Raw genomic sequence first — 24300 nt, 5'->3', positions numbered from 1 at the left:
CCCACATTGACTAAGTTCTGACTTAGACATCCCAGTGATTCTCAGGTACTATTTCATTTAATCCACACACCATCCCTGTGATATACTCGCATGAAGTCATCATGACTATTTTACAGATGGTGATACAGCTGGTAAGAGCTGAAGTCCGTTTGCTACACTGCTCCTGTACCCTCCAAGGGCAACTTCACAGAGACACTGCTCATGAGACAGGGTCTGACCCTCACTACTACACCCCCTCTTAATGTCTTTCTTCTCTTATATCCATTCTTCCTTGCTTACTTGTCACCCCGGCTCCTCTTCAATAATATCTGACTGCACCATGGAACCCTCTTATGCCTCCAGAAGTGTCCCCTGATGGCAGCCCAGAGATTCCTGTTGCTACAGGCATCCTGGTTCCCACTAGTCATTTGGCTACCAACTTGGAAAAAAAAAAAGACTATTTAGAACAACTTTCTGCTATGTGCCTGGTCTACAACCCACTCACACCCCAAATCCCACAGTGAGTGAATGGTGAGTCACTGTGTACTGACTACCATAATTGTTGGGCCTTGTCCTCTCTTTCCAGCCCCAGCACTCAATAAAGGGGCAAGTGACTCAACAAGTGACTCACCAAGGTTGTGCAGGCACCAGCCATGTCCAAGGAACATGGCAGCTCAAGTAATGACCCTTGAAAAAGCTTCCTATGCCAACATGTCCATTGGATCAAAACACATCCTGAAGCCAAAAAAAGCTGAACTATCTGGCTTCTAAAGGAAGCAGTTCTGTTGGCTCCAACCACACACTATTTGGGCATCTGGCCAAGGAGAATCTGTGGGGTGTGTTTTTCTTGCAAGCACTATTATTTTTTTCTACCCCATCGTGTCTGGGGAAGAACATTTTCCTGGGTACATTTCAAGCTTGATTCACTTTAAGAGTGCTAAGGAGAGAAGTGGACACAGCTCCCCTCATAAAGGTAACAGAGGATGGGACAACTCACTCACTCCCTGTTCATTCAGAAGCCAAGCAGCCGGAGTATGCCCATCCTGCCTCTTGTCCCCAGCATGTCCGGAACCATCTGCACTTCAGTGCCAGACTGGCATAGCAACACTGCGAACCCTACCTGCACCCGGGAGTCTGCTGCTCCCTCTCCCCTTACTCCGTCTTTTTTAAAACGCAGAGCCACACTGCTTTCCACGAGTGTAAAGGGAACAGTTCACACCATGGTGTGTGCCTCTGCCTATATAAATGTACGTTAATATACAAATATGTATGCCAATGTAACAGCAGTTTGAAATAATACTAATTCTGTGTGCAGGCTGGACTCACACATACACTGAAAATCATATATAAACTCTGAGAGCTCATATGGCTACAGCGAGGTATTGCTTATCCCTGCTCCCATGCAGAATGCATCTCAGTGAGGAATTGGTGGGTGACAGCATCTGTGTGCGTGTGCGTGTGTGTGTGTGTGTGTGTGTGTGTGTGTGTGTGTTTTCCTTCTATGTATTTTTAAATTAATTCCTCTAGGCTTGGATTCAAACCTGCGGACCAGTCAGGTATGTCCCATGATATTGGTTTTTATTCTCTTCAAAGGGCTGCTTTGTTATTTGTGAGCATCCAGAGCCCCTCAAGCAGTGGGTATATCAAATGACCCAATAAACCCAGTCTCTCTTATGTTGAGCTACATCTTTTTCAGCTTCTTCTCTTAAAAGGTATCCTTGGCTCTTGGTGGAGTTGCCTTCGCACCTTCCCATTCACACCGGGGCTTATCTTCCCTGCCATATGCCTCCATCAGTGCTATCCACTCTGGCAGAGGTGGCTTCAAGACACCCGCACCTCAACGACAGTCTAATGTTTAGGTCCACATCAAGGCCACCTTTCTACCAACTCTCTCCGACACACTAAAATTCCCAGTGGCCTCATTTGCAAAGAACTGTGGTACAACTACAGATGCTATCAAACTACAGGACACATATTTATATTTAACTTCTTTAGTACTCTTTCAAGAGAGCCTTCTATAAAAGCAAGAAAGAAATTCCTTCTTATCTAAAATCATCCTAAAATATCTGACACCACTCTGTATGTTTTTGATGGGAGATTACAAAGTTTTATATGTCAGGAATCACATCCCTCTCTATTTATACAGTGTGTAACCCATAGTAGATGATTAAAGGGGGGAAAAGTATCAATTTTGCAACATTGAAATCCCCTAGTGATGAATCTACTTAGTAAAGTACCCAGGTTTCCCAATGGATGGACAAAGGTAATTTATCAGAGGACTATGTTTTGCTTCCATGGATCCAAAGCTAGAGGCCTATATCTAAAACTAACAAACAAACAAGAACTGTAAATGTCAGTACATTTGAAACTCCCAAGGATTTGCAGCAAGTAGTTCTTGCATATTCATTCACCACTGGACAAAGCTGCTATGTACACTCCACCTACTACTTCAAATGTTTCCCCCCTAAGAAGTTAATTGTCCGGCCTGGTGTTCTACCAAGAAAAGGAGGACATGACTCACAGCCATTCAAGTTAATGTGTTAATTAAACCTGCAGAGTCTAACAGCAAAGTTCTCCTCCACAAAGAAGGGAACGGCCTCAAAGCCTTTTATGCACTGACTGTCTCGGCTGCCAATGGAAAGCTTTGCGTTTAGAATGCGTCAACGTCCTTTAATGAAATCCACAAAGTTGGCAGCACCTAAATAAGATTTATTTCCCTCCCTGTGTGTCTCCAGCTCCACGGTTTCTTTGGACTGTCAGAACACGAACTGGGAGCTACGTATCATCCCTCTCTGTCACATCAGAGATAGCAATGCTGAGCCTTGAGAAAGATCAGAGAGGATGAGAAAATATCTGAACCAGTTGTAGGAGATCAATGTTCATCTAGTAACCCTCTGTCGTGAACTGCACAGTGTGATTTGTGGAAGATTTTGTTTGTTTTGCTAACCCTGGTACAAGAGATTGGGGGGAAAGACTGAGGAGAAGAAATTTTAAAAAGGGAGTGGGGAAGGATTTAAGACAAAAAATCCTTCCTGTCCAAAATCGTTCTAAACTATCTGAGACCACTTCCCTGCCTGTGTAAGTATAACTCAGTAATTCAATGATCACAAGCCCGATGCTCAGCTACACTCAAGATCTATCAGCAGCCTCAGGGCCGAACCTAACCCTCCACTCTGTCACAATGTTGGTCTGGGGCTGTCACCACTGTCCCCCTGCCAGGCTCTCTCCTGAATTGTTTCCTCTTTTTCTTTCTTTTCTTTCTTTCTTTCTTTCTTTCTTTCTTTCTTTCTTTCTTTCTTTCTTTCTTTCTTTCTTTCTTTCTTTCTTTCTTTCTTTCTTTCTTCCTTCCTTCCTTCCTTCCTTCCTTCCTTCCTTCCTTCCTTCCTTTTCTTCCTTCCTTCCTTCCATCCTTCCTTCCACTCACATCTCTCACATTGCTTTTTATTTTTTCCATCTGCCTTTGTCTGCTGTAAGAATAGTGCAGATAAAAATATACTTCATTGCAAAGGTTAGTTCTGTTACGAGCTTTTAACCAATCATTCAGTCATCTCTGGGGCCGTCCTCAGGAGGCCTGTAGGGCTGCAAGTTGGATGAGGGACACAGGCTCCAACGGAGGAAAGAGAGGGATGCCGCAGGGGACAAATAGCTTGGGCTCCGGAAAGAGCGAGCTTCGTGGGCTTTGTTCAGGATTCCTAACCTACGGCAGATTAAGATGGGGTGAGAGAAGGGGGCAGGGTATGAGAGCAGCAATTTCCAATTTTCATCTTCCATCTTCTTGACATTCACATTTTGGTTGAATCCCTAAAAGAGTACCACCTTTCTTTGAAGAGAAATCCAACTTCCTTATGTTGATGCGAAAGCTTGCCGTTGTCACCACCCCTGGAAGGTCTTCTCGATATTCCTAAGTTGGATGAATGCAGCCCCTTTTCAGATTGTTAGACAGGTACACTTTAGGCATTTTCTTTTGCAGCTAGGAAATTGGTCCAAGGACACAATTCCATAGAAGATAAGAATGCTAACATACTTTAAGTCTTCGGTTGATGGGGTTGGGAGCAGTTCACCACAAAGTTCCCCATGACGACTTTCCCTGTCAGGAGGCAGGTCCCTGGGCCTCCTCCACACAGGATCCTGGAGAGGCTTCCACGTTGGCAAACCACTTCCTGCTGTTGGCTCTTTTTAAGGTTGCCTGCTCACGCCTCTTTGCTTCTCTGCTCTTAACATTTTAGAGGCGGGAGGCCTACACACTGCACTTCTTGAAAAGGCTGACAGAAAACCCTGCCAGTTCTATTTTATTTGCCTCAGCCTAATGCTGCCCTGGGGAAGCTCTCATCTACCTCATGATTCTCCACTTCTCACTGCTGTAACTGAATTCTTCTTAGCAAAAAAGAGATGGTGTCTTGAAGATTTCAAATGAATTCATAATGCCAGGCCTGAGGCATTACAAACATCCAGCTCTTTCCTCCACCAACCTCCACAGAAAGAACGAGAATCAATCAGAAGTATGCCTGGGTTCCACAGCAAGGAGAAGGCGAGAGCTCACTCCCAGGGGAAACCCCATTCTGTGGTACCTAAAATAATTTCATAAAACTTCACTAAGAGCTGACACAAGTCTTTTCTTGGCTGTTGGGTACAGAGATGACCATTGAAGAACCGTGGTGAAAGCACCATGGTGACCATTCAAGACCAGTTCCCAAACCCCGAACAGATGTAAGTTACTTGAAGAAGCCAGCTTGTCAGGTTATATCACAGACAATGTCGAGTAACGTGTACCATTTTGTTCAGAGGGCTACAGTGACCAGAGCATGAGAGGACAAGTTGGGAATCTGCCAAAGATTTCAAAGTGGGCCTAGGAGTACAGTTAAAATTTCTCAATACGAAGATGTGGAGAAGAGTGTTCCAGGGCAAACAGGTCATTCTGAGCAAATTAACAGTGTACCTAAGCTCAGAGTGGTTTTGCTGTTTTTCTTTTGTCCACTGCAAAAGACCCAGCTTGGCGGGGATGCCGAAAGAAGAGGGAAGTGGGAACTAGAGGCTGCATATGGAACCTGAAAGTAGGCTGGATAAATGCAATGCTACCATAACTTATGGGAGCTAATGTAGACTGGATCCAAATGCTAATGAGGTCAGAAGACAGGAGCACAAAGGCTGAGTGTTGGGGTCTTGCAGATGAAGCGTGAGCAAGATGACGCCATGTCACTGGCTCCATCAATCTCTCCCTAGGCTGAACTTATCAAATCTGTCACCTGACATTCCCCAGCTGTCATTAGAGTCTGTCACATGCCCCATGGTTGGGTACTTTGAGACAGCTTGGGGCATCAGACATATGGAACTGGGCTGGCTGGGAAAGAAAAGAGTTAACGTGACCGTGGGCCATTCAACTTGCGGACACTTCCTGTGCATCCAGGTCTGGAAGTATAATAGGAAAATTATGAGATGGAATCTTAGCCTAAAAGGTTCTATAATATAGATGGAGAAATAAATACAAGATAAATAAAATAATTCGAAGTTAAGATAGGGATCTATATCACACATCCCCTGCAATCATACCATAGTTTAAATGCATAGGAGCAGCTCAGCAGTTTTGAGAGACAAAAGTAAGCAGAAAAAGAAAATTGTCACTTGGAACATAATTGGAACTGTGTCTCAGTAAGATGAAACCATTAGCAGTGTGAAGATGAAAAAGGAGGAGAGCTATCAGTTAGAAGGTGAGTACTACATGGCAGAGAAGAGATGAGCCTGGATTAGTCAGGGCCCCTGGGTGTGAGAAGAAGGAAAGGGAACAATATTTTAAAAGTAAACAAACAGAACTAAACAAATTTTTAAAAAATATGACCAGATGTAGAGCATAAGAGAGGGCCACTTCTGAAAGTCCCTGTCATTGCCCGGGCAGGGAGAGAATTTACATGCAGACTCCTGGACCTAGAGCTGGGGCAAGATTGGAGGAGCAGATGTGCAGGGGTCACAGTACTTGTGTCTCTCCATGTGTCACTAGCTGGTCTGCTGAATCACAAGGGGCTGCTGGGTACCTGGGAGCCAGCCAGCGATGATTTCTGTCTTACTCTGTTTCTTCCCTCTCCCTCCCTCTGCCATGTGATCCTGAAACAACAATCCCCCTTCCACTGTGAAATTCAGCTCTTCAAATGGGTACCACGGCATCTGTCAGAGGGAGTAGGTCTCATGGCAGGTTGGGCAGGAAGAAGATGGCTAAATAAAAATAGGGAAAAAGAGGGGGTAAGAAAAGGGAAAAAAAAAAATCTCAGTGGTTTTTCTAGGGAGGCCAGTGTATGGTGCAGTGAGGACTGAGAGTGAAGATAGTCAAATTAGAATTAGACCCCTAGCTCTGCCATCACTTGATATGCTACCATGAGGAATTTTCTTAACCCCTTGAAGCCTCCAACTCCCCAAATTCTAAAAAGGCATAACAATACATTTTCTGTTTGCTATAAGAATCAAGGTGAGAGGTCCATGGGAATAACCCAGTACAGTGCTTGCTACAGAGCAAACGGTTGATGCTAGTTCTCTCTCTCCCCCCTTTCTACCACCAATTCTTGCCTTCAGACCCTAAGGAGGGGAGGGATGGCAGGGAGAAGCAGATGTGATTGCATTTTTCTTCCAGACGTTTGGGAAGCACAGAAGAATCTTAGACAATGCTCGTATGTCCCCAGCCTCTGAGGTTGATTGCTGCTTAGCATGGCCTTTTCTGGAGCAGCTGAGGCCCCTCTGGTTCACAGCTCTTCATGTTCTGGGATGTTTTCTCATCATACCTGTAGTCATGTCAGCCAGGAGGCACTGGAGTTGAGCAAGTTAGAATGAGAGCCTGGGAGATCTGTGCGTGTGCCTTTTCATCCAGTGAAATTTTATACTAATGGTATAGCTCAGTTAAGGAATCGGGGAATTTTAGGAGAGTACCTGACTTCTGGTTTCTTTTCCTCTCGCCAGCTATGAGATCCTGGCCTGGGTGCTCTGGCTCTCTTGGACACTGAATGTGCCATTTGTAATCTGTACTTACAGGATCTTATTACACTGAAGATGGGAGGCTGGCAAGATAACATTTTAATTTTATTTTTTTTTAATGTGAAAACCATACAGTCATAAACTCACAAAATGTGTCTGTTCATGAGGTGAAGAATTCCTCATCCCCCAAACCACTCCCTCCCTTCTCAACATCGTTGGTGGCAACCACTCTTGATGAGGAAGAACGTAGGAACATCTGAGCATTACTAGATTTCTAAAGGTCCATCCTTAGAGAAAGGTCTTTTCTGGGTAGCCCTTCAGCTCATTTACGAGGTCCATGCTGTCTTATGACGTCAAATGTCCTTCAACTTCGCTGGACTGGTGCCTGGATTAAGGAGTCACATTAATCCATCAGACAAATGCTGGTGGGTCGACTAGAGAAAAAGAACTGGACAAAAAGCTGCAAAAGCCAAAATGTATCAAACAGCCTCGTTGTTCCTGTCCAAACCTTAATCCCAATCACTCTTTTTAAAATCTCTATTTTTCCTCATTCTTGCAGTCCATTTCACTCAAATCGTTAGGAATAGAAATAACTGTCCAAGAGAGCAATTGAAAAAATAGTGACACAAACTGGTTACACAAGGTATCTAAGGTGAACTCAGGTTGTCCTTATTTGCATATGATGGTATTTTCGCTTGAGAGTTTGTTTTATAAACAAGCATTGGGGTTGACATTTAAGCAAGTTCCCTGGTTTCTACTCTAATTGCCAGTTTTGTACTTAGATACTTAAATTATTTACATATTCATGAGATTAGAAATCAGCTCTGATATTGGGAAATTTCAAGCACATGGAAATCCTGCCAAACCAGCATGGTATGTAATGTTCAACATATTTCTTATAAATAATTGAGCGCCTTTTTACTTAATGCAGTGCCTTGGGGAAACATGATGGTATTAGGTAGATATCAGTTTCCTAAGTGTTTGTGCTTGTGCAGAAATCATCTGAATATCTCCAGAGAACTGAATTTCAAAGAGACATGTATCTTTTATTTCAATTCGCCCTTTGACACTAAGGGGCTGCTAGGCTTATTGAAAAACACAGGTCCTGTAAAGACAAATACTGAAACATTTAATGGTTTACAGTTATTATAATCAATAATATTTTCTGAATACTATTTATTAGTTCTTCCCTGCTCCATTCATTCTGGTTCCATTGTACCTTTTAGTGATTGGCTAAAAAGGCATCCAACATTGACTAAAGTGCCTATAACTTCAGGTACTGAAAAGATACTGGACTACTGCTCAGGCAGCCTTGTGTCTAAATCCAGCTACTCTCTACCAGGTTGCCTGTCTCTTAGGTCTCTGAATCGTACATACATTGGCTAGGACCTATGCAATGCTTGCTATATGCCAGGCTCTGCTCAGTGTTAAGTGTTTTACATATGCTATCTCAGCATCCTCAAACAGTGCTGTGGAACAGGTACTATTATTGTTACTTCCACTTTACAGTTGGAGAAACTATCAAGTTAAGTGACCTGCTGCAGGTCATGCAGCCATTGATAGGGCATGACAGAGTAGTGAGCTGATGCTCTTCCCTAGCTTGTTGTACTGTCTGTCAGTGGTGAGAAACCCATGTGACTGAATTTTGGAAAATAATGACATGTATTCCCTTATCAAGTGTCATTATTTCCCAGGAATCGCCCGACATTCCAAGCAGCTAGGATAAGCAATGTCCCTCTCTTGGGGCCCAGTCAGGAAAAGGAATGAAAGATATATATATGTGTGTGTGTGTGTGTGTGTATACATATATATGTATACACGTATGTATATATATACATATATATGCGTGTATATATATTAAATGTATATGAAACTGTTTAAATAAAATTTAGGACTGGTAGAGAGAAGGAGAGACCTAAAAATAGTTTTGTTTTTTTTTCAATGTACTTTTATGCAAGTTACTAAAATTCTATTACATGCTATCAAAACATTGGCCATATTATTTTCCTTTTCTATCAATACATGGTTGTAACTCATTCAGCCTTCATTTATACAGAGAATTATGGCTAGTAATATTTAGGGGTGCAATTATTTGTGAAAAAAAGCCTCCTTGTCAAAATGTTTCCCCCTTTAAAACCATGTGTTGGTTTTGCATGTATCTTACCCATATATAACAAAATACTGAAGGTGAGGCCAACATGCAAGACTTAGGATTTCTTATTTTTTTCATAAACTGATTCTCTGAAATACAGAGGAGATCAGGCATTATACAGGTCCCCAAGTGGTATTACCTGGATTGTTGACTCCGAGAGCTCTAGAATAACTGCGAATATAAACTAGGGAATATTCCATAACTGCCACAAAATGAAGGGTGGCCCACCAAACTGTCTCAAATGTTTTATACTCCCTTCACTGAATTGACCACTCATTTAGACAGATGTTTTCAAAACCACAAATCATCTTAACATCTCTTGAAATAAAGGAGATAGAACCATGAACAGGAACCAAACAAAGATGATGGGAAAGATAGAAGTAAAAGTGATTTGGGGACTAACACAAGGCAGCAGATAAAGTTGATTTGCCCTGCACCACTTCTGGTTTAAATTTTGTAAGTAATTAAAAATAAAATACCACATTTCAAGCAAAGCAGGATTACACTTCTCAGAAAAAAAATCTGAAGGTCAGGTGACATTGGAAGTGCCATCCTCTGTGGCAAGAACAACAGTCAGGAGTTTACCAGTATGTCCCCTTCTAAATGAATACCTGCTCTCGTTTCCCACAGCTCAGATCCAGCCACGTCCTTCAGTTAGATTTCATACTTGTCTGTGTAGAAACTGAGGTGGTGGCCCAGGTGGGCTTACACTTCCACTGGGGGGTAGGAAAAGCACAGGCCCAGGACCACAGAAAAGTAGTGCCCCTTGCTGATGGGGAGGGCCAGCAGGCCCTTTTACAGAGCAAGCCAAGGAAGAGACATTGCTGGCCTGGGTAGGAGAGCAAGGGCGCCTCCCCTCCTGAGCTACTCAGGAACCTGAGTCCCGGAAGTGTTCAGTAGGTCATCGCAGACTCCCCCCCTTACAAATCACTCCTCCAGTACAACCACAGAGAGACCACGAGCTCAGCGCCTGAGGATGACCTGAAATGCTGCGGTATATGTATATTCTTGTACTTTTCTCCTGTTTGGGTTTCTTTTTTTTTTCTTTCAGTCACATCTGCGTTTTGTTTTCTCTCATTTCAAATGTTTCCCAACACATCATGTTTAGTGAGGTGTTTAAGACAGACTGAGAGATGCCGTTGGAGGCAGTGTTTTATAGTACAGTGTGTACACTCGTTTATCTCCAAATTAAAACAAAGATGTAAGCTGGCAGACTCAGCCTGCTGCTGAGACTTCCTTGGGTGGTTTTCTGTATCGAGGCAAGAAAGTGGGGGGAAAACAAGCAATAGGATGAAGAACTGAATCTCCGTTGTCCTACTTGCTTGGTTTCTTAATGTAAAGAAACCAAAAGAAAGCAGAATGTTTGGTTTGCTTATTGCCTAATTACAGACAGAAAGAAAAGAAAAATACAGAAAGAAATAAAGAAAAGCAAAATTTTGGTTCTCCTATAATAAACATCATGGAATTCTTCATAGTGTCCACAGTGATTCACTGTTGTTTTTTGTTTGTTTGTTTGTTTGTAAGAAGTATAAGGTGTTTGGCTTTATATGACCATTGTCCGTCTTCCCATTTAGTATAAAATTTCCATGAAATCTGTTATATTTATTTTCCTGGAAATTCCAGGGTTTTTCCAATGGCACATCCTCAAATAGACTCTTCAGGGGCCAAGGGTATCTAGTTCTTATTTCTATAACATATAAGTCCCCCAACGAAGCTTCCTAAGCAGCCAGGCAACTTCTTTTAGAACTTCAAAGGGAAAAATAGCTCCGAATCTTTCCCTTCAGTCATTCTAGTGGTGCCTGGAGAGCTGAGTGCCAATTCAAGAAAGGGTCACCTTCTGGCAACCACCTAGACACCAAATACCATAGATAGATTTTTCTCTCTAAGAAAAAAGACTAAAACATCAACATATCCTGATTTTATGAATTCTGAGGGCATTTGACCATACCCAGTTCTCCCTGATTAAAAGGTTTTCTTTTTCTTTCTTTTTTCTTTCTTTTTAAAATCTGCTTTCCTACGGAAGTGATGGCTAGTAAAACTCTATCTCGGGCCAGAAAGGACAATCTGCTCAACAAAACTCTTTGAGTCTCTAAAAATGCTCACATCACAAAGCCTCCAGTGGCTGTTCAGGCATTCAAGATGAAATGCAGCCAGACTACAATTCCGCAGTACAGTCTGTATGGGCTCGATCTACAAGCCAGAGATGCAGCCTCTGTCCTCAGGGCCTTTAGGTCTCACTCACTGAAGGAGAGAAAAGCATTTACAGGGAAATAAGGGGAAAATGAAGGTAGCTGCGTATTCAAAAGAGGGAGAGTATGTCTGAAAAGGCAACGAGAACAGCACACAAGGAAAGAGAGAAAGAAGAGAATTCTGTTCACAGGTAAGTTCTGAAAGTATCTTAACAAGATACTTTCTAAGAGACAGAACTTTTTCCTGAAAATTCTGTTCACCATCAGTTTGGTGTAAAACAGCATCCAGCAGAGCCAACACTAGCACGGAGGCTAACTAAATTCATAGCTGGGAGTTTCTGCAGCAGCAGCAATGCAGCTGTCACAGATAAATCGATGAGCAATACTTATTGTGTTTCCCAGAAAATAAGACCTAGCCGGACCACCAGCTCTAATACATCTTTTGGAGCAAAAATTAATATAAGACTTGGTCTTATTTTAATATAAGTCCAGGTATGATATGATATGATATGATATGATATGATATGATATGATATGATATGATATGATATGATATAATATAATATAATATAATATACCGGATATAATATAATATACCAGGTTTTATATTAATTTTTGCTCCAAAAGATGCATTAGAGCTGATGGTTCGGCTAGGTCTTATTTTCGGGGGAAAATGGTATATGAAAGATGTTCCTTTTTCCTGGGCACATGTAGTCATGTGTCTGCCAACACCAGCATGGGGCCCTCCTTGGTGCTCATAGCTGCATCTCATTAGTGTTAAAGGCTCCGTGATTCGTGGGGGTTGCCAGCTATTATTTCCATATCACTGACCCACCTGAGTGGTGACAAGGTGCTCTCCACTTGACGTCCAGCCAACCCCATTAGCTAACGGCTCATCTGATGGCTGCAGCTCACTCCTCTCCCAGGTAATGCGCCACTCCTCATTCTGTGATTCAAGCCCTGAGATACGGAGTTCTTCTCCAACCCCTACCTGTACTAACAGGTTATCTACATTTGTTTTTCCAGGATGATTTCTCCTTCATTCTCTCCTGGAGACACAGAGAGGTTAGCAGAAAGGCGGGTTTCCGCCCATCTGCTAAGGTCAAGGTATCACCCTTAAGTATGAGAACCCTACCAAATTTCATGTAAGGTTTTATTCCATTCACAGAACTTTGATATGTGGTACCAATTAGTGGGTTTTCCCTTTGAGAAAGTTCACTAACTTCGCAGAGTTTTGGTTCCTGAACTACATACAGAGCAAAGACTGTTAAGGCTTCTTCCAGCTCCAAAATGATGGAATTCATTTGGTGTATCATCACAAAAGACACTTTTTGGTCCAGACCGGATGACTATGATATCATCTGAACTGGTCTTTTTGCTTTTGACCTATTACAACATCTCATCCTTATATTTTTACCAGATTAACTTTTGTAAGCTATAGCTCTGAATACATTATTCCACTGACCAAAATTTTCAAAAGGTGCATAATTAGAAAAACAAAAATTATTTTGCCCAACAACAAAACAGTCAAAACAGTAAATAATCAAGATTTTGTTCCAAAAATATATAACTAGAGCTACCAAATTTCAGTTTCAGCCACACAAATTCACAATCCTATAACCATGATTTTTTTCTAACTTTGTATTATTGTTCATGATACTTCTCTTGTGTAAATGTGCCTGCCCCAACAGAACTATGACACACTAATTAAGGTCCAGAGAAATCATTTCATAAGATCTTTATCTCCTGAACTTTGGGCTGCCAATTTCACATAATCGACCCAGCTCTATTGATTGGGTAACTAGTATGTATGAATGAAGGTACTGCTTTTTTTGGCCTCTCTTAGATTATTGGTAAACTCGGGTGTATTTAATATTCTCTCCCAAGATGAATTGCACACTCTTTACCACAGTGATTTTATACCAACGGTAAACCAAGCAGAGCACCTAAAATGGATGTGGAGTTTAATATTTGTTTTTCCCCCAATTTTTTGGAAGTGCACCTGCAATTATAATTATGCATCCAAATACATTTTACAGCAAAGGAAGGCAACACTAAGTACTGCTCTCCATAAGTGGTTGAGCTGGGGCTATAGCCCAGAGGTCCCAACTCTTCCAGGGTTACCCCTCTGCCACAGTGATCATGGGAAATACTATTTAAAGTGCTGGAACAGGAAGGGTTACATGGTAGGGCATCTCCTTTAGCACAACTGCGAAGATGTATGGTATTCACTTAGCCAGGTAAATCTGGCCCTCACTGTGCCTCTAGCATCATGGAGAAAATTAAGCAACTGTCAAATAAAATACAATAACCCAGTGGGTTAAATGACTAATACTCTGTGTCCTGAGCTTCTAAGCCTCGCCTCTAGCAACTGCACCATCCTGGACCAGATACAATGTGACTTGACTTCAGAAATTAAATGTACATTCTGCTGAAAGGGTAGCCAGAGTGCTCAAGAGGGGGAAAAAGAACCACTAAATGTAAATCTCTGATATTTTTAGGCTTAACGTGTATTTTATTTGGCAGTTAGGGCGGTGCGAATAAAACACCAAACCTAAGAATTTTGCTCCTACAAAATGTTTGTGTCAATAGAGACCTTGGAAAGTTGCTTACGCCATTCCACTCTCTTCAGGAAGAACCTCGCACATCTCTACCTGCCCAGACAAATAAACCCTAGAATATCCTATTCACTCAGGGAAGTCCAGTATTTCTTTAAATATGTATAATGTCTAATACATGAGTCCTCTAAGGAGAATTCTAAGAATGTCTTCACTGAATCATGCATTTCACAAAGAGCGTTCCAATATCTCATTATTTTCCTTTTGGCTTTTATGGTAGTCTCTCTCACATTCGCCTGTGTATGTGATGTTTCTTTTAGTTTAATTGCATTTCCTGTTGCTAGCCTTGTATTCTACCTGGGAATGTAAGTTCCTTAAAAGGAGGAACTATATATATATTTTATAGTGTATCTGTAGTATAGGGGACATGATATATTTTATAGTATCTATCCCATAAAATATATACACATATGCCACACACACATGCCAAGACATAGAATAGCATAACCTCGTTCAATATTTTCTTTAAAACTGGAACTCTCCATCAACCCCACCAGCACGAGAAGTCATGAGATGACGTGGTTCTAAATAATGTTACCTATGTGTGTTATTATTGTTCCTCTGACCATTTATCCCACTATTTTAGCAAATTTCAAGTCGTGTTCTTAACCTTTGGGAGTCATTCTTTCCTTTATGGTCTGCGAAAAGCAATCTTGGCTATTTATCCAGAAAAGTGACCACCTTTCCACATGCACAAAACACTGTCAAGGATTCCATGAGGGTCAGGGGTTCCTGACAGCCTGAAACATCTAAGTTGAGAACTACTTCTCCACAACGAATTCCTTAGTGTCTAGCTTTTCCTCACATGCTGCTTCAGATGTTTACACAGCTCCAGCTAGGTGACCCGGGATCCTCCTTGCTGCCCCTCGCCCCACTGGCCCACGGTTCAGGCTACTGCGCAGAACAAAACTGATCATGGAGAAGCCATGTAGACATGACGAACTAGAGGCCTTTTCCCTGGGGAACCATCAGCTATCATCTCAGACAAAATAACTGTGCTCACCTTTTGGTCTTGGCTGTATGCCAGAATCCAGTCTTCTTGCTTGGGGTGGAAAAGCAAGCTCTGCAGGTAGAAGTTCAGCCGGTACTTCTGATAGGTCGCACCTTCATCTGAGCTGATCAATAAACTGCTCTCAATCTCCGGGTCTGTGAGCAACATAATCTGCAGCAAAGAATTGTTGGGGAAAGAAAACCACAGAAAGCTAAGTTTACAAACTTCCAAATCTGAAAAATGAGCTAAAATTCTGACATAGGAGAAAAAAAAAAAAAAAGAGGCAGGCAAAGAACCCTTGGCCAAGCAGGGACCTTGACGCTGTCAGGGTTGTTCTCCTACCTTGGACTAATGCCACAAAACGATTTTCACTAAGACATGAAAGAGGCAGGACAAGTCGGAAGCAAGAGAGAGGCATTATCTTCTCTTCTACAGGGTTCCTTGTTGTTTTCCCCTCACAAGGTTATCTCCTTAAACTGAAATATTTCCCACTGTTCCCCTAACCTCTACTCCTCTTCCTACTGTGCCTTGTCTACTTTTCATATGTAGGGGGATAAAAGAGCAAGACTTTTCACAGTCCGTTGTGGGAAAGGTGGGAAAAAAATAAAAAGGGGATATAGTCTACTGGTGTTTCTCCCTCACTGCAGCCCTCTGTTCACATCAAAAATAGCTCATGCCATCCTACCTTTAGACTGATTTTCTGAGTCTTGAGTCACAGGCTGGGCTTTCTAAAGCCTCCTCCGGGAATTTTATAAAGGCCACTTTATCACCTTCTAACCTACTATATAAAAAATTTACTTGTTTATTTTGTTGATTGTCCATACAACCTCTACTAGAACATAAACCCCATGAGAATAGGGATAATTGATATTTATTTATTATTCTTTCCCATAGGTGTATTCCCAGAAGCTAGAGTGAGGCCAAACATATATTATATATTCAATAAATATTTTTCAAATGAATGGATGGAAAGAGTTTTCAGAATAGACATGTGAAACTAAAAAGATGCCCAGAACTTTGGGCAGAACCGAATGGAAGTGCCACAGAAAGAACTGGAGGTCCTTCTCAATCTTTGGGCTGTTGACAAGACAGTGTGCTCTACATGTGTAAGACTTCACAGCTTCATATGCATTGCTGTCCCGTTGGAACGGCTAATATTGGCCAGCGTGGTGTGAACAACCCACAACAAGAACAAGATGGAGAGGCTGCCCTGAAAACTGATTTTTACTCTCCTTTTATGCCTCTAGAAATGCGTGATAAAATGCGCCATTCCCGACTCTCTGCAGGTGTCCTTTCATTCAAAGTGTGTACCTAATGCCTCCAGACAGGTGGCCTTAAGGCTAACCACTGACTTCTTCCCCATCAACTTATTAATTGGCGCTTTCTGAGCTTGGTTCGCAGAAGCATGAACGATGTCCTTAATGTGTGGCTGTATGAAGAGAAATCACTGCAGCCCTGGGTTTAAGGATTACCAGCCGGGGATGCGGCAGTTCCAGGAAAAGAGGAGAGAAAGGAAAAAAAAAAAGAAAAAAAAAAAAAATCCAGGCATGTCATAGAAGAGCAGAGTGCTAGGCAAACACACGGAGACTTTTCAAGCATTTGGAGGCAATCATAGTAAAACCTCAGAACAGTTAATGTCATCTTTGAAAGTGGTGTCCTGTTACTGCAAATGGCACATGAGGATTGCACGCCAGATACACTCAGCCTGAACTGTGCTTATATCATCCAGGATGGATTGAAGGTTCCTTACTGTCCTTTCAAATGACCCTTCTTGAGGAAGAGGAAAGGGACGCAGTGCAGTGAGCAGAATGCTATGACTGCCAGATGCACTCGGGATGAGATGAAACACACACATAAAATCGGAGGCTAACTGCCTCTCATTCCATGTTCCACTGAAGCCACTGTTCCCAACCGTAAAATCTGACAAGGTTATAGTTTGCTCTGTCTCCCATTCACCAAGCAAAGCATATTCCTTCATTGAATGGCTGACATGGTGCCATCGGGTAATCTGCTACTAAGTAAAAACTCACATGGCTCCATTAAAATCTATTGCATGCATTAAACAAGGCTCCTAAATTCACAAGAATATTTCCAGGTGATTTCATATTCACTGGCACATAAAAGCTCTTGTTTTCAAAGTAACAAGTAAGTCCTCAAATGATGGTATTGCTTTGTGTCTCCAACCACAATTAACAATAATAGATAATACCTTTTGGCACTACTGCCAAAAGTAATTTCCATAATAATATGAAGAGGCTCAGTTTTATAGGTCATCTATTGTCTTAGGCAAGGTGATTTTTCTCCCTCTGATATACTATTTCCCTGTTAACCAGAATATGTTTTCTTCTCTTCCCATGAATCAAGATGTCACCACATGCTTCTCATGGCAGACCACTTCAGCAAAATAAAAACACTAGACTTACAGAATATCCTCAAATCAAGCTGAGTTTTATTTATCATTCATTTAAAATGTTTTTTATACTAATTTATGCTCTAAGTCATCAGCCTTTCTAAGATAATTCTGCATCCAGGTAATATTGAATAAGGGCAGGAGGGAGGAAGAATAATGCATATATTTTCAAACATGGCTACTTAATATTGATTTAATGAAATGTCTAGCTTCCTTGTGTTTTTTTTTTTCTAGTATGAAAAACACATAGACCAAAATCTCACCTTCTCTATACAGTCCTTACCTGAAACCCTCTATTTGGGAATTTGACATTTTATTTTATTTTTATTTTTATTTTTGGGGGGGACTTGGCCATTTTAGAAATGATGAAAGACGTCAGGAGATTCCCCCTGTAAGATTTGTAAGTGTGTCTACATTATACAAACCATCCAATGATTCTTCTCTCAAACTTCTGCTCGAATCCACTCAAAACAAATGGATCAATCTGGATCCATTTTTGTTTAGTCATTTTTTATTGCGTGCACAACTTGTAAGATAACCAGTGGAATTCAAAACAAAAAGAAAAAAAATAAATTGCTCATGATTCTATCTATTCAACAGACTAAACAATGCTTGTGTTTCCTTCTACTTCTTTAATCCACATCTATGTATCATATCATAGATTGAGCTTTTTATTCTGATTTTTTCCAAATTTAATATTTTGGACTATATTTACTTCCAACTGAATGACAAGCACAAATGCATGCACACACAATGCACATCACTGCGTACAATGTATAACTTAATCATAACCTTCAACATAATTAGGCTACAATGGGTACATTTAATAAATTAATGTTAACTGAGTAAGTGAAATCTTATTATTTCAGTCTTCAAATTCACATTCTTTAGTAATTTAATTTCAAATGCATTGAGGTTTGTCCTGTCATTTTATAGGTTACTAAAAGTAAATAAGTTAACAAGTAAGTAAAGAATTTAAGCAAGATATAAATAGAAAATGTTTAACCTATTGGAAAAAATGAAACACTATAAATGATACATGTAATCCGATCTTTAGACATAAATGATGTTGTTTATAAATAATAAGTCCTATGTTCTGCTGAAGGTGTTCAACCGGGAAATATCAAAATGATAATTTCAAGTTAGTGAATACTTCTCAAAAATTAATAGATAGCATTCCTTAAACATGTCCAGTGATCATTGTTTTTACTGGTCTACACTGGCTCTCTATCCACTTCTGGCTCTTCATTTGACTTTGAATAAATGGTGTTTTGCTGTGTTTAATCCTCTGCATTCTAGATGATCTGAATGACAGAATTTTAGAACTTTGTAAAAGGCATGAATCCAAACTTAGCACAGTTCATGAACTGAGCCCTATAAAAAGAGCTTGGCATAAAAGCTTGGTCCATACAACTTTGTAAATGAACAAACGAATGAGTGAAGAGGTGAGTCCTCTTCATCCTCGCCTTCTGCTGAATGCAGCTCATGGACCCCTGTGACACAGTCTGAGTTCTCTTAAGTAAATCCTTACTGTTCTCCTTGGAAGCAAGGAGGGTAGAGACAAGGGGAAAGTCTGTCTTTCGGAAAGCAATTCTTCTCTGTTCAGATCGGCCCATGAATGATTAGAACCAGTCTACTTATACCTTGCAGGGTGTGCAGATACTGCACTGACCGCATTTGCAGATTAACTCTTTTCCATAGAAAGTCAATAATGGCGACACAGGCTCCCGCCACTCAACTCTAAGCAATCATTCATCATCCACTTCAGGAGAAGAAACTTTATTTGCTTTTCCTAGAGGTGAAAAATGAACGTGAAATACAATTTATAGATTTCAAATATGTCACTTCTCACATTTTTTTTGGAATTGGTCCTTCTGACAGCTTAGTGTTGTCAAAAATTAAATGTCTCTTCACTCTCCCTGACTTGTTCCAGATTCAACATACGGCTACATGATGTAATTCTACAAAAGGTTGTTTGGAAACTTTCTGATCCTTCTAGGGTGTCTACTAGGGGCATTCCTTCTAGAGAAATGCTCCTACTATTTACTTTTCCAGATTTTATCCTAGATGTGTTGATCTTGGAATTCCATCATTTGCCTATTGAGATGGGTGGAGTTCATAAGGGGTGGCTTCACTATCTGCAGGCACATACATTTTCCCACAATTTCTTTGGTCCTAAACCAAAGAAGATTTATTTTATATGTTGTTCATTATTTGCTCATTTATCTACTCCTTGTCCTTTGTGGACTGGAATCAAGAGGAGGTAATGTACTAGGGATATCTCTCTTGCTTTGCGGATGGCTTAACTCAAATCCAGATGCCCATATCACAGGTGCATAATAAACACTTTTCAGAGTGATAATGACAATGCCAAAGAAAAACAGCAATAGCCATAATTGGGCACTCCAGTTATCTACCCACTTTATTCAAATAAAAATCTATCTATAAACAGTATAAGAGGCTATTTTCAGGCCTCTGGCTTTAATATTAAAAATGAATTATGCAAAATGTAATCAGAGCAAGAGAGTAATTTGCTCACTGTGGGTGAAAAGCTGCCTATTCCCAATGTGAGCTGAACATTTATCTTCTACAGATGAACTGAGGGTGAGAACAGTAAGTGCTTATCAATTGGTGACTGTTTGGGGGACAGTATTAGGGAAAGTTACACAGGATCCCAGAATGACCCTTGAATAGGAAATCACTGAAGTACAAACAATAGTGAGAAAAGGAGAGGGAAGTGATTAAAAAGAAAAAGGTTCACGTAAGTATATATTGATAGAAAAAAATCTGTATGGACGCAGTGTGCAATCTCTCGACCTAAATACCACTCGCACCCCACCCCCCAACTCAGTGAAGCTCACCTAATGCACTCCCTGTGGTCATTAAAACAAAATAGTCATTCAATACTGAAGCCAAGAAAATGTTTGGGCAACACACTGTCTACTTGTGATCTTAATGTCAAGTCAGTGAAATTGCAGGAAAATGCTGGCATTGTATTCTAAAGAGTTTATTCTGTGAGTTTATTTTAATGTTTATTTTATGTTTATTTATTTATTTTTTTTTAATTAATGAGGGTCCAAAGACTGATTCTTTAGGGAGCAAAAAGTTTTCAAGAAGTGTATACAGGGCTTCACATGTCTCATACTAGTCTTGACAGAACATTATCTATTAAGTATTGTGTGAAACTCATGACAATTCATTCAATACTCCTTTTGCCCAAACCTATAGCGTACATGGGAGAAGAGTAAGGTTCATCAGAAATGACAACACATGCATTACACTCCTCGGAAGACAAATCAAGAAAGAAAGTTTATGGAAGATTTCTTCTTATTTCTCTTGGGATTAGTAAACACAGCCCTCTCCTGAGTCACCTTAGAGAATCTCAAATTAAAAACCACCATTCACTGTGAGACTCTGCTTCCATTACTGTGGATGGCACTGAGCCCCAGGGGACACATAATGGCCATGTGTACGGGTGGGTTGATAAGCAGGGCTGACCATGGGGATCGTGAACCACAGACTTGTTTTCCACAAGAAGAGCCATGACCAAATCCTAAACTTGACTCCAGTCAATGCTGCTGTGGATGTGTGCACGTCCTCAGATAAGAAAAAGAGTGTGTGTTTAGTGAAGGCTATTTGCACAATAAGGAGAAGAAGGAAAGACAAACCATAAATATATATATTATAATCACAGGAAATAGCACGGGGCTTGATTTCAAAGACAGAGTTGAATATCATCTCTGCCGTATCTCGGTCGTGCCACTTTGAAGAGCTCATAGCTCACTTCATCTTTTCATGACCCTCAGTTTTCTAATTGAGGGTAGTAATACTATAGAGAAAAACAAAGTTTACATTTAGCCTCTGTTTACAAAAGTTTCAGTAATCATTTGTTGTGTGCCACACACTCTATTAAACCTTTAAAATCTATTACTTCATTGAATTGTTTAAAAAAAAAAAAGAACTTCAGATAGACATTATTATATTTATTTGATAGTTGAGGAAACGAGGCTTAGAAAAATGAGGTGATTTGCTCCAGCCCCCACAGCTAATCAGTGGTAAAGCTATCTATGGCATATACTGTATAAGTTTGTGTGAAGATCAGATCACCTGTGTGAAATAAAGTAATGCTGAATTGTGTGAAAATGTTACTATTATTATTTCACAAAGTATGGCACATTTAACAGTATATGTTGTGTAAAAATGTGATAGTTGAGTTCTAAAATGGAGAGGGAGAGACAGGGGTGGGGGAAGGGAGAGAGAGAGAGAGAGAGAGACCCTGAATTTCAAATATCTAATAAAAATATTGCCTAGATGGGAAAGCGGGAGAAATAAGGAACTAGGAGATAGATAACAGAGACTCTCAATAACATGATAATTGGTAAGATATTCTCAAAGAAATAAAGCCTTTTTGGTTTTAAATACAAATCTACAGAAACAAAATACTCAGTCCTGGTTTACACTCAGATTTTTCACAACGGCCCTGGCCTCTTTTTCCTTATCCTTCTAGCATCACTCTTCCAGAAGATTGTTTTTTATGCTTTATCATACCATGGATAAGAAAAAAATGAGATAATTGGGCAAAAATCTCTGACCTAATGATAGTGTAGGTGGGGAAACAAACATTTCTCCATAAGCTATGAAAGTTCTCGAGGAAGTTTATGCTAAAACAAATAAGAATCATTACACTGTAACTGTTTTCCTAATAAACATATCCTATGTCTAATTGGCATCTAAAATATGAACTCATTTTGCTAGAGAAATAAGTTATCATATTAAGGGGGTAGTAGGGAATATGGAATATTCATTAATACTTAGCATTGTGTTATCTGGTTTTTTTAAAAATGGTGTTGTAGAGGATAAGAATGATGTACAAATTTGAGAGACATTTTTTATTATTTCAGTTACTATGGAGACGGATTAAATACCCTGAGAATACTTGAGCCACCTTAAAAATCCAAGCATTATCCCATAGCCTCCGTTCAAACTCAATCAGAACACACTTCCATGGTCATTACAAGTCCCAAAGAAACTTCTCTGTTAAATCCTCAAAGATCTATAAATGCCAAAAGGTTATATCATTTTAAAATGTTAGCTGCTATCAGAAGGAGCTGAGATACTGGGAGAAACGAACATTCATCTTCTTTGCTCATGGGAAACTTTACAAGAAATGATGTTCATTTAATGATAAGAAATCCCGTTATTCCACTAGGAATGATAAAGGAGGGGAGGTGGGAATGAAGAGAGAGCAAGAAAGGGAAGCTATCAGTATATTTTAACATCGACTTAGGTGAAGGACATACAGTTTTTGGTGCAATCTCTAAGTTGTGCATTTGATTTTAGATTGAACAAATGTCAAGTTGAAAGTCAGGAGAATGAAGAGTCCATAGGAATGAATTCATTCTAAAAATAAGTTAACAGAATGTACCCACGTTCATCCCTTACTCTACATGTATCATTATCTTGACAAGTATGTTTTAGTTTTCACGTATATTAATGCTTCACAGTAAATGGGCCTATATAGCAAGGTGTATAGGGGAAAATTAATGAAGTCTCTCGGTCACAGACCTTGCTAATGTATTTGGCTATTAAAGCTTTCCTGAGAAAACGATGGTGACCACCAGGGGTTTCTCTCCAACGGGATGTGCAAGTGAGTGAAGTGAGGTTCCCCTCTGCCTCTCCACTGCAGACCTCCCAGGAAGATGGGGCTGCAGTGGATGACCCAGGAAGAAGGGACTCCTGCTAACAAGATCTGTTTCCTGTAAAACTTTTCCTCATTATTTAAACATTTAATGACAGACATTGATCATCTCAAGTTGTTTTTGAGAGGCAGAAAAGGGTGAATGTGCTTAATTGACATGCAACCCCCTCTCCCTGTAGTGCAATTACATTAGCTGCTGCTTTTCCTCTCTCCTTTCTTATTTTCCTTCTGTCAGAGCAGGCGATATCGTAGTGCAATGTTTTAAGTAGATGATTGTTTCCCATGATTTTATTTTCTAGGCAGTTCTATATCTTGTGCTAACTCCATCTCAAAATGCATATCTCAGAAACAACCAAATTGGTGCACTATATTAAAGAGAAAATGACCTCTGTTCTATATATTAATGCTGTGTCACAAACGACCTCAGAACATTGCCACAAAACAATCACTTATTTTGCTTGTGGTTTTGTGGGTCAGAAATTTGGGAATCACTCAGCTGAGTAGTTAGTTTCAAAGCCATATGACATCAACTGTGGTAGCCAGAACTGGAGGCTCCACCTCTAAGATGGCTTCTTCACTCAGTTATTTGGCCTTAGCCTCTCTTTTTCTCTCTACATGGAATCCCACCCTCCAGGCCCTCTCCATATGGCTTAAACTTCACATTTCATGGTAGTTAGATTTCCTAAGTGGTGGCTGGCTTGTCCCAGTGTGAGTGTCCTAAGAGAAAGCATGTCAAGGGAATCAAGTGGAAGCTGCCAGGCTTCTTATGGCCTATCTTCAGAAGTCCTAGGATATACATTTTGCTGCATTCTATTGGTCAAACAAGTTACTGATTCTGGGTTAGATTAAAGGGGAGGATAAAAATAGACTCCACCTCTCAAGGAGGGAAGGAGACTCTTTTTCTCTCTCTCTCTGTCTCTCTCTCTCACAGCCACACACACACACACACACACACACACACACACACACACACACACACGAGGATTGCAAAACTTGGTGGCAACCATTTTGTAACTATATGACCACAAAGATGGTCTGTACAATTTGTCACTTATAATTAAAAGAAGAGGGATATGATAAAAACTTATTATTTTATATTCAATAGGAATAACAAGATCTCCTCATAATCATATCTAAAATATAGATAACTTGAGGTTGTCAGATTTTTCACTGGTTTCCGGCTGCGAAATAGCTCTGTTACCTTAACCTTTTGAAAGCTGTAAATTCCCAATCTGCTGTCAATTCAAGGCAAATAATTATTAAAGACCAAATGAATTTTATCTCTTTATGTCTCAGACATTAAGAGACC

The 24300-nt window shown here is 40.4% G+C and overlaps 1 protein-coding gene across 7 annotated transcripts in view; it reads right to left on the bottom strand.

Annotated features, from left to right (window-relative positions):
• SORCS1 (sortilin related VPS10 domain containing receptor 1) overlaps nt 1–24300 on the bottom strand; it is a 458014-nt gene that overhangs the window by 155200 nt on the left and 278514 nt on the right. For all 7 annotated transcript variants that reach the window (XM_019725092.3, XM_019725090.3, XM_019725087.3 and 4 more), the window contains exon 4: nt 14896–15054. In XM_019725092.3, coding sequence (XP_019580651.3) covers nt 14896–15054 — 159 coding nt within the window. The remainder of the gene's footprint in view (nt 1–14895; nt 15055–24300) is intronic.

This window comes from Rhinolophus sinicus, chromosome 15 (genome assembly GCF_057876585.1).
Source record: "Rhinolophus sinicus isolate RSI-liver-muscle chromosome 15, RSI-T2T, whole genome shotgun sequence".
NCBI lineage: Eukaryota > Metazoa > Chordata > Mammalia > Chiroptera > Rhinolophidae > Rhinolophus > Rhinolophus sinicus.
The sequence above is the reverse complement of the archived record's forward strand: the minus strand, read 5'-3'. Positions and strand labels throughout refer to the sequence as shown.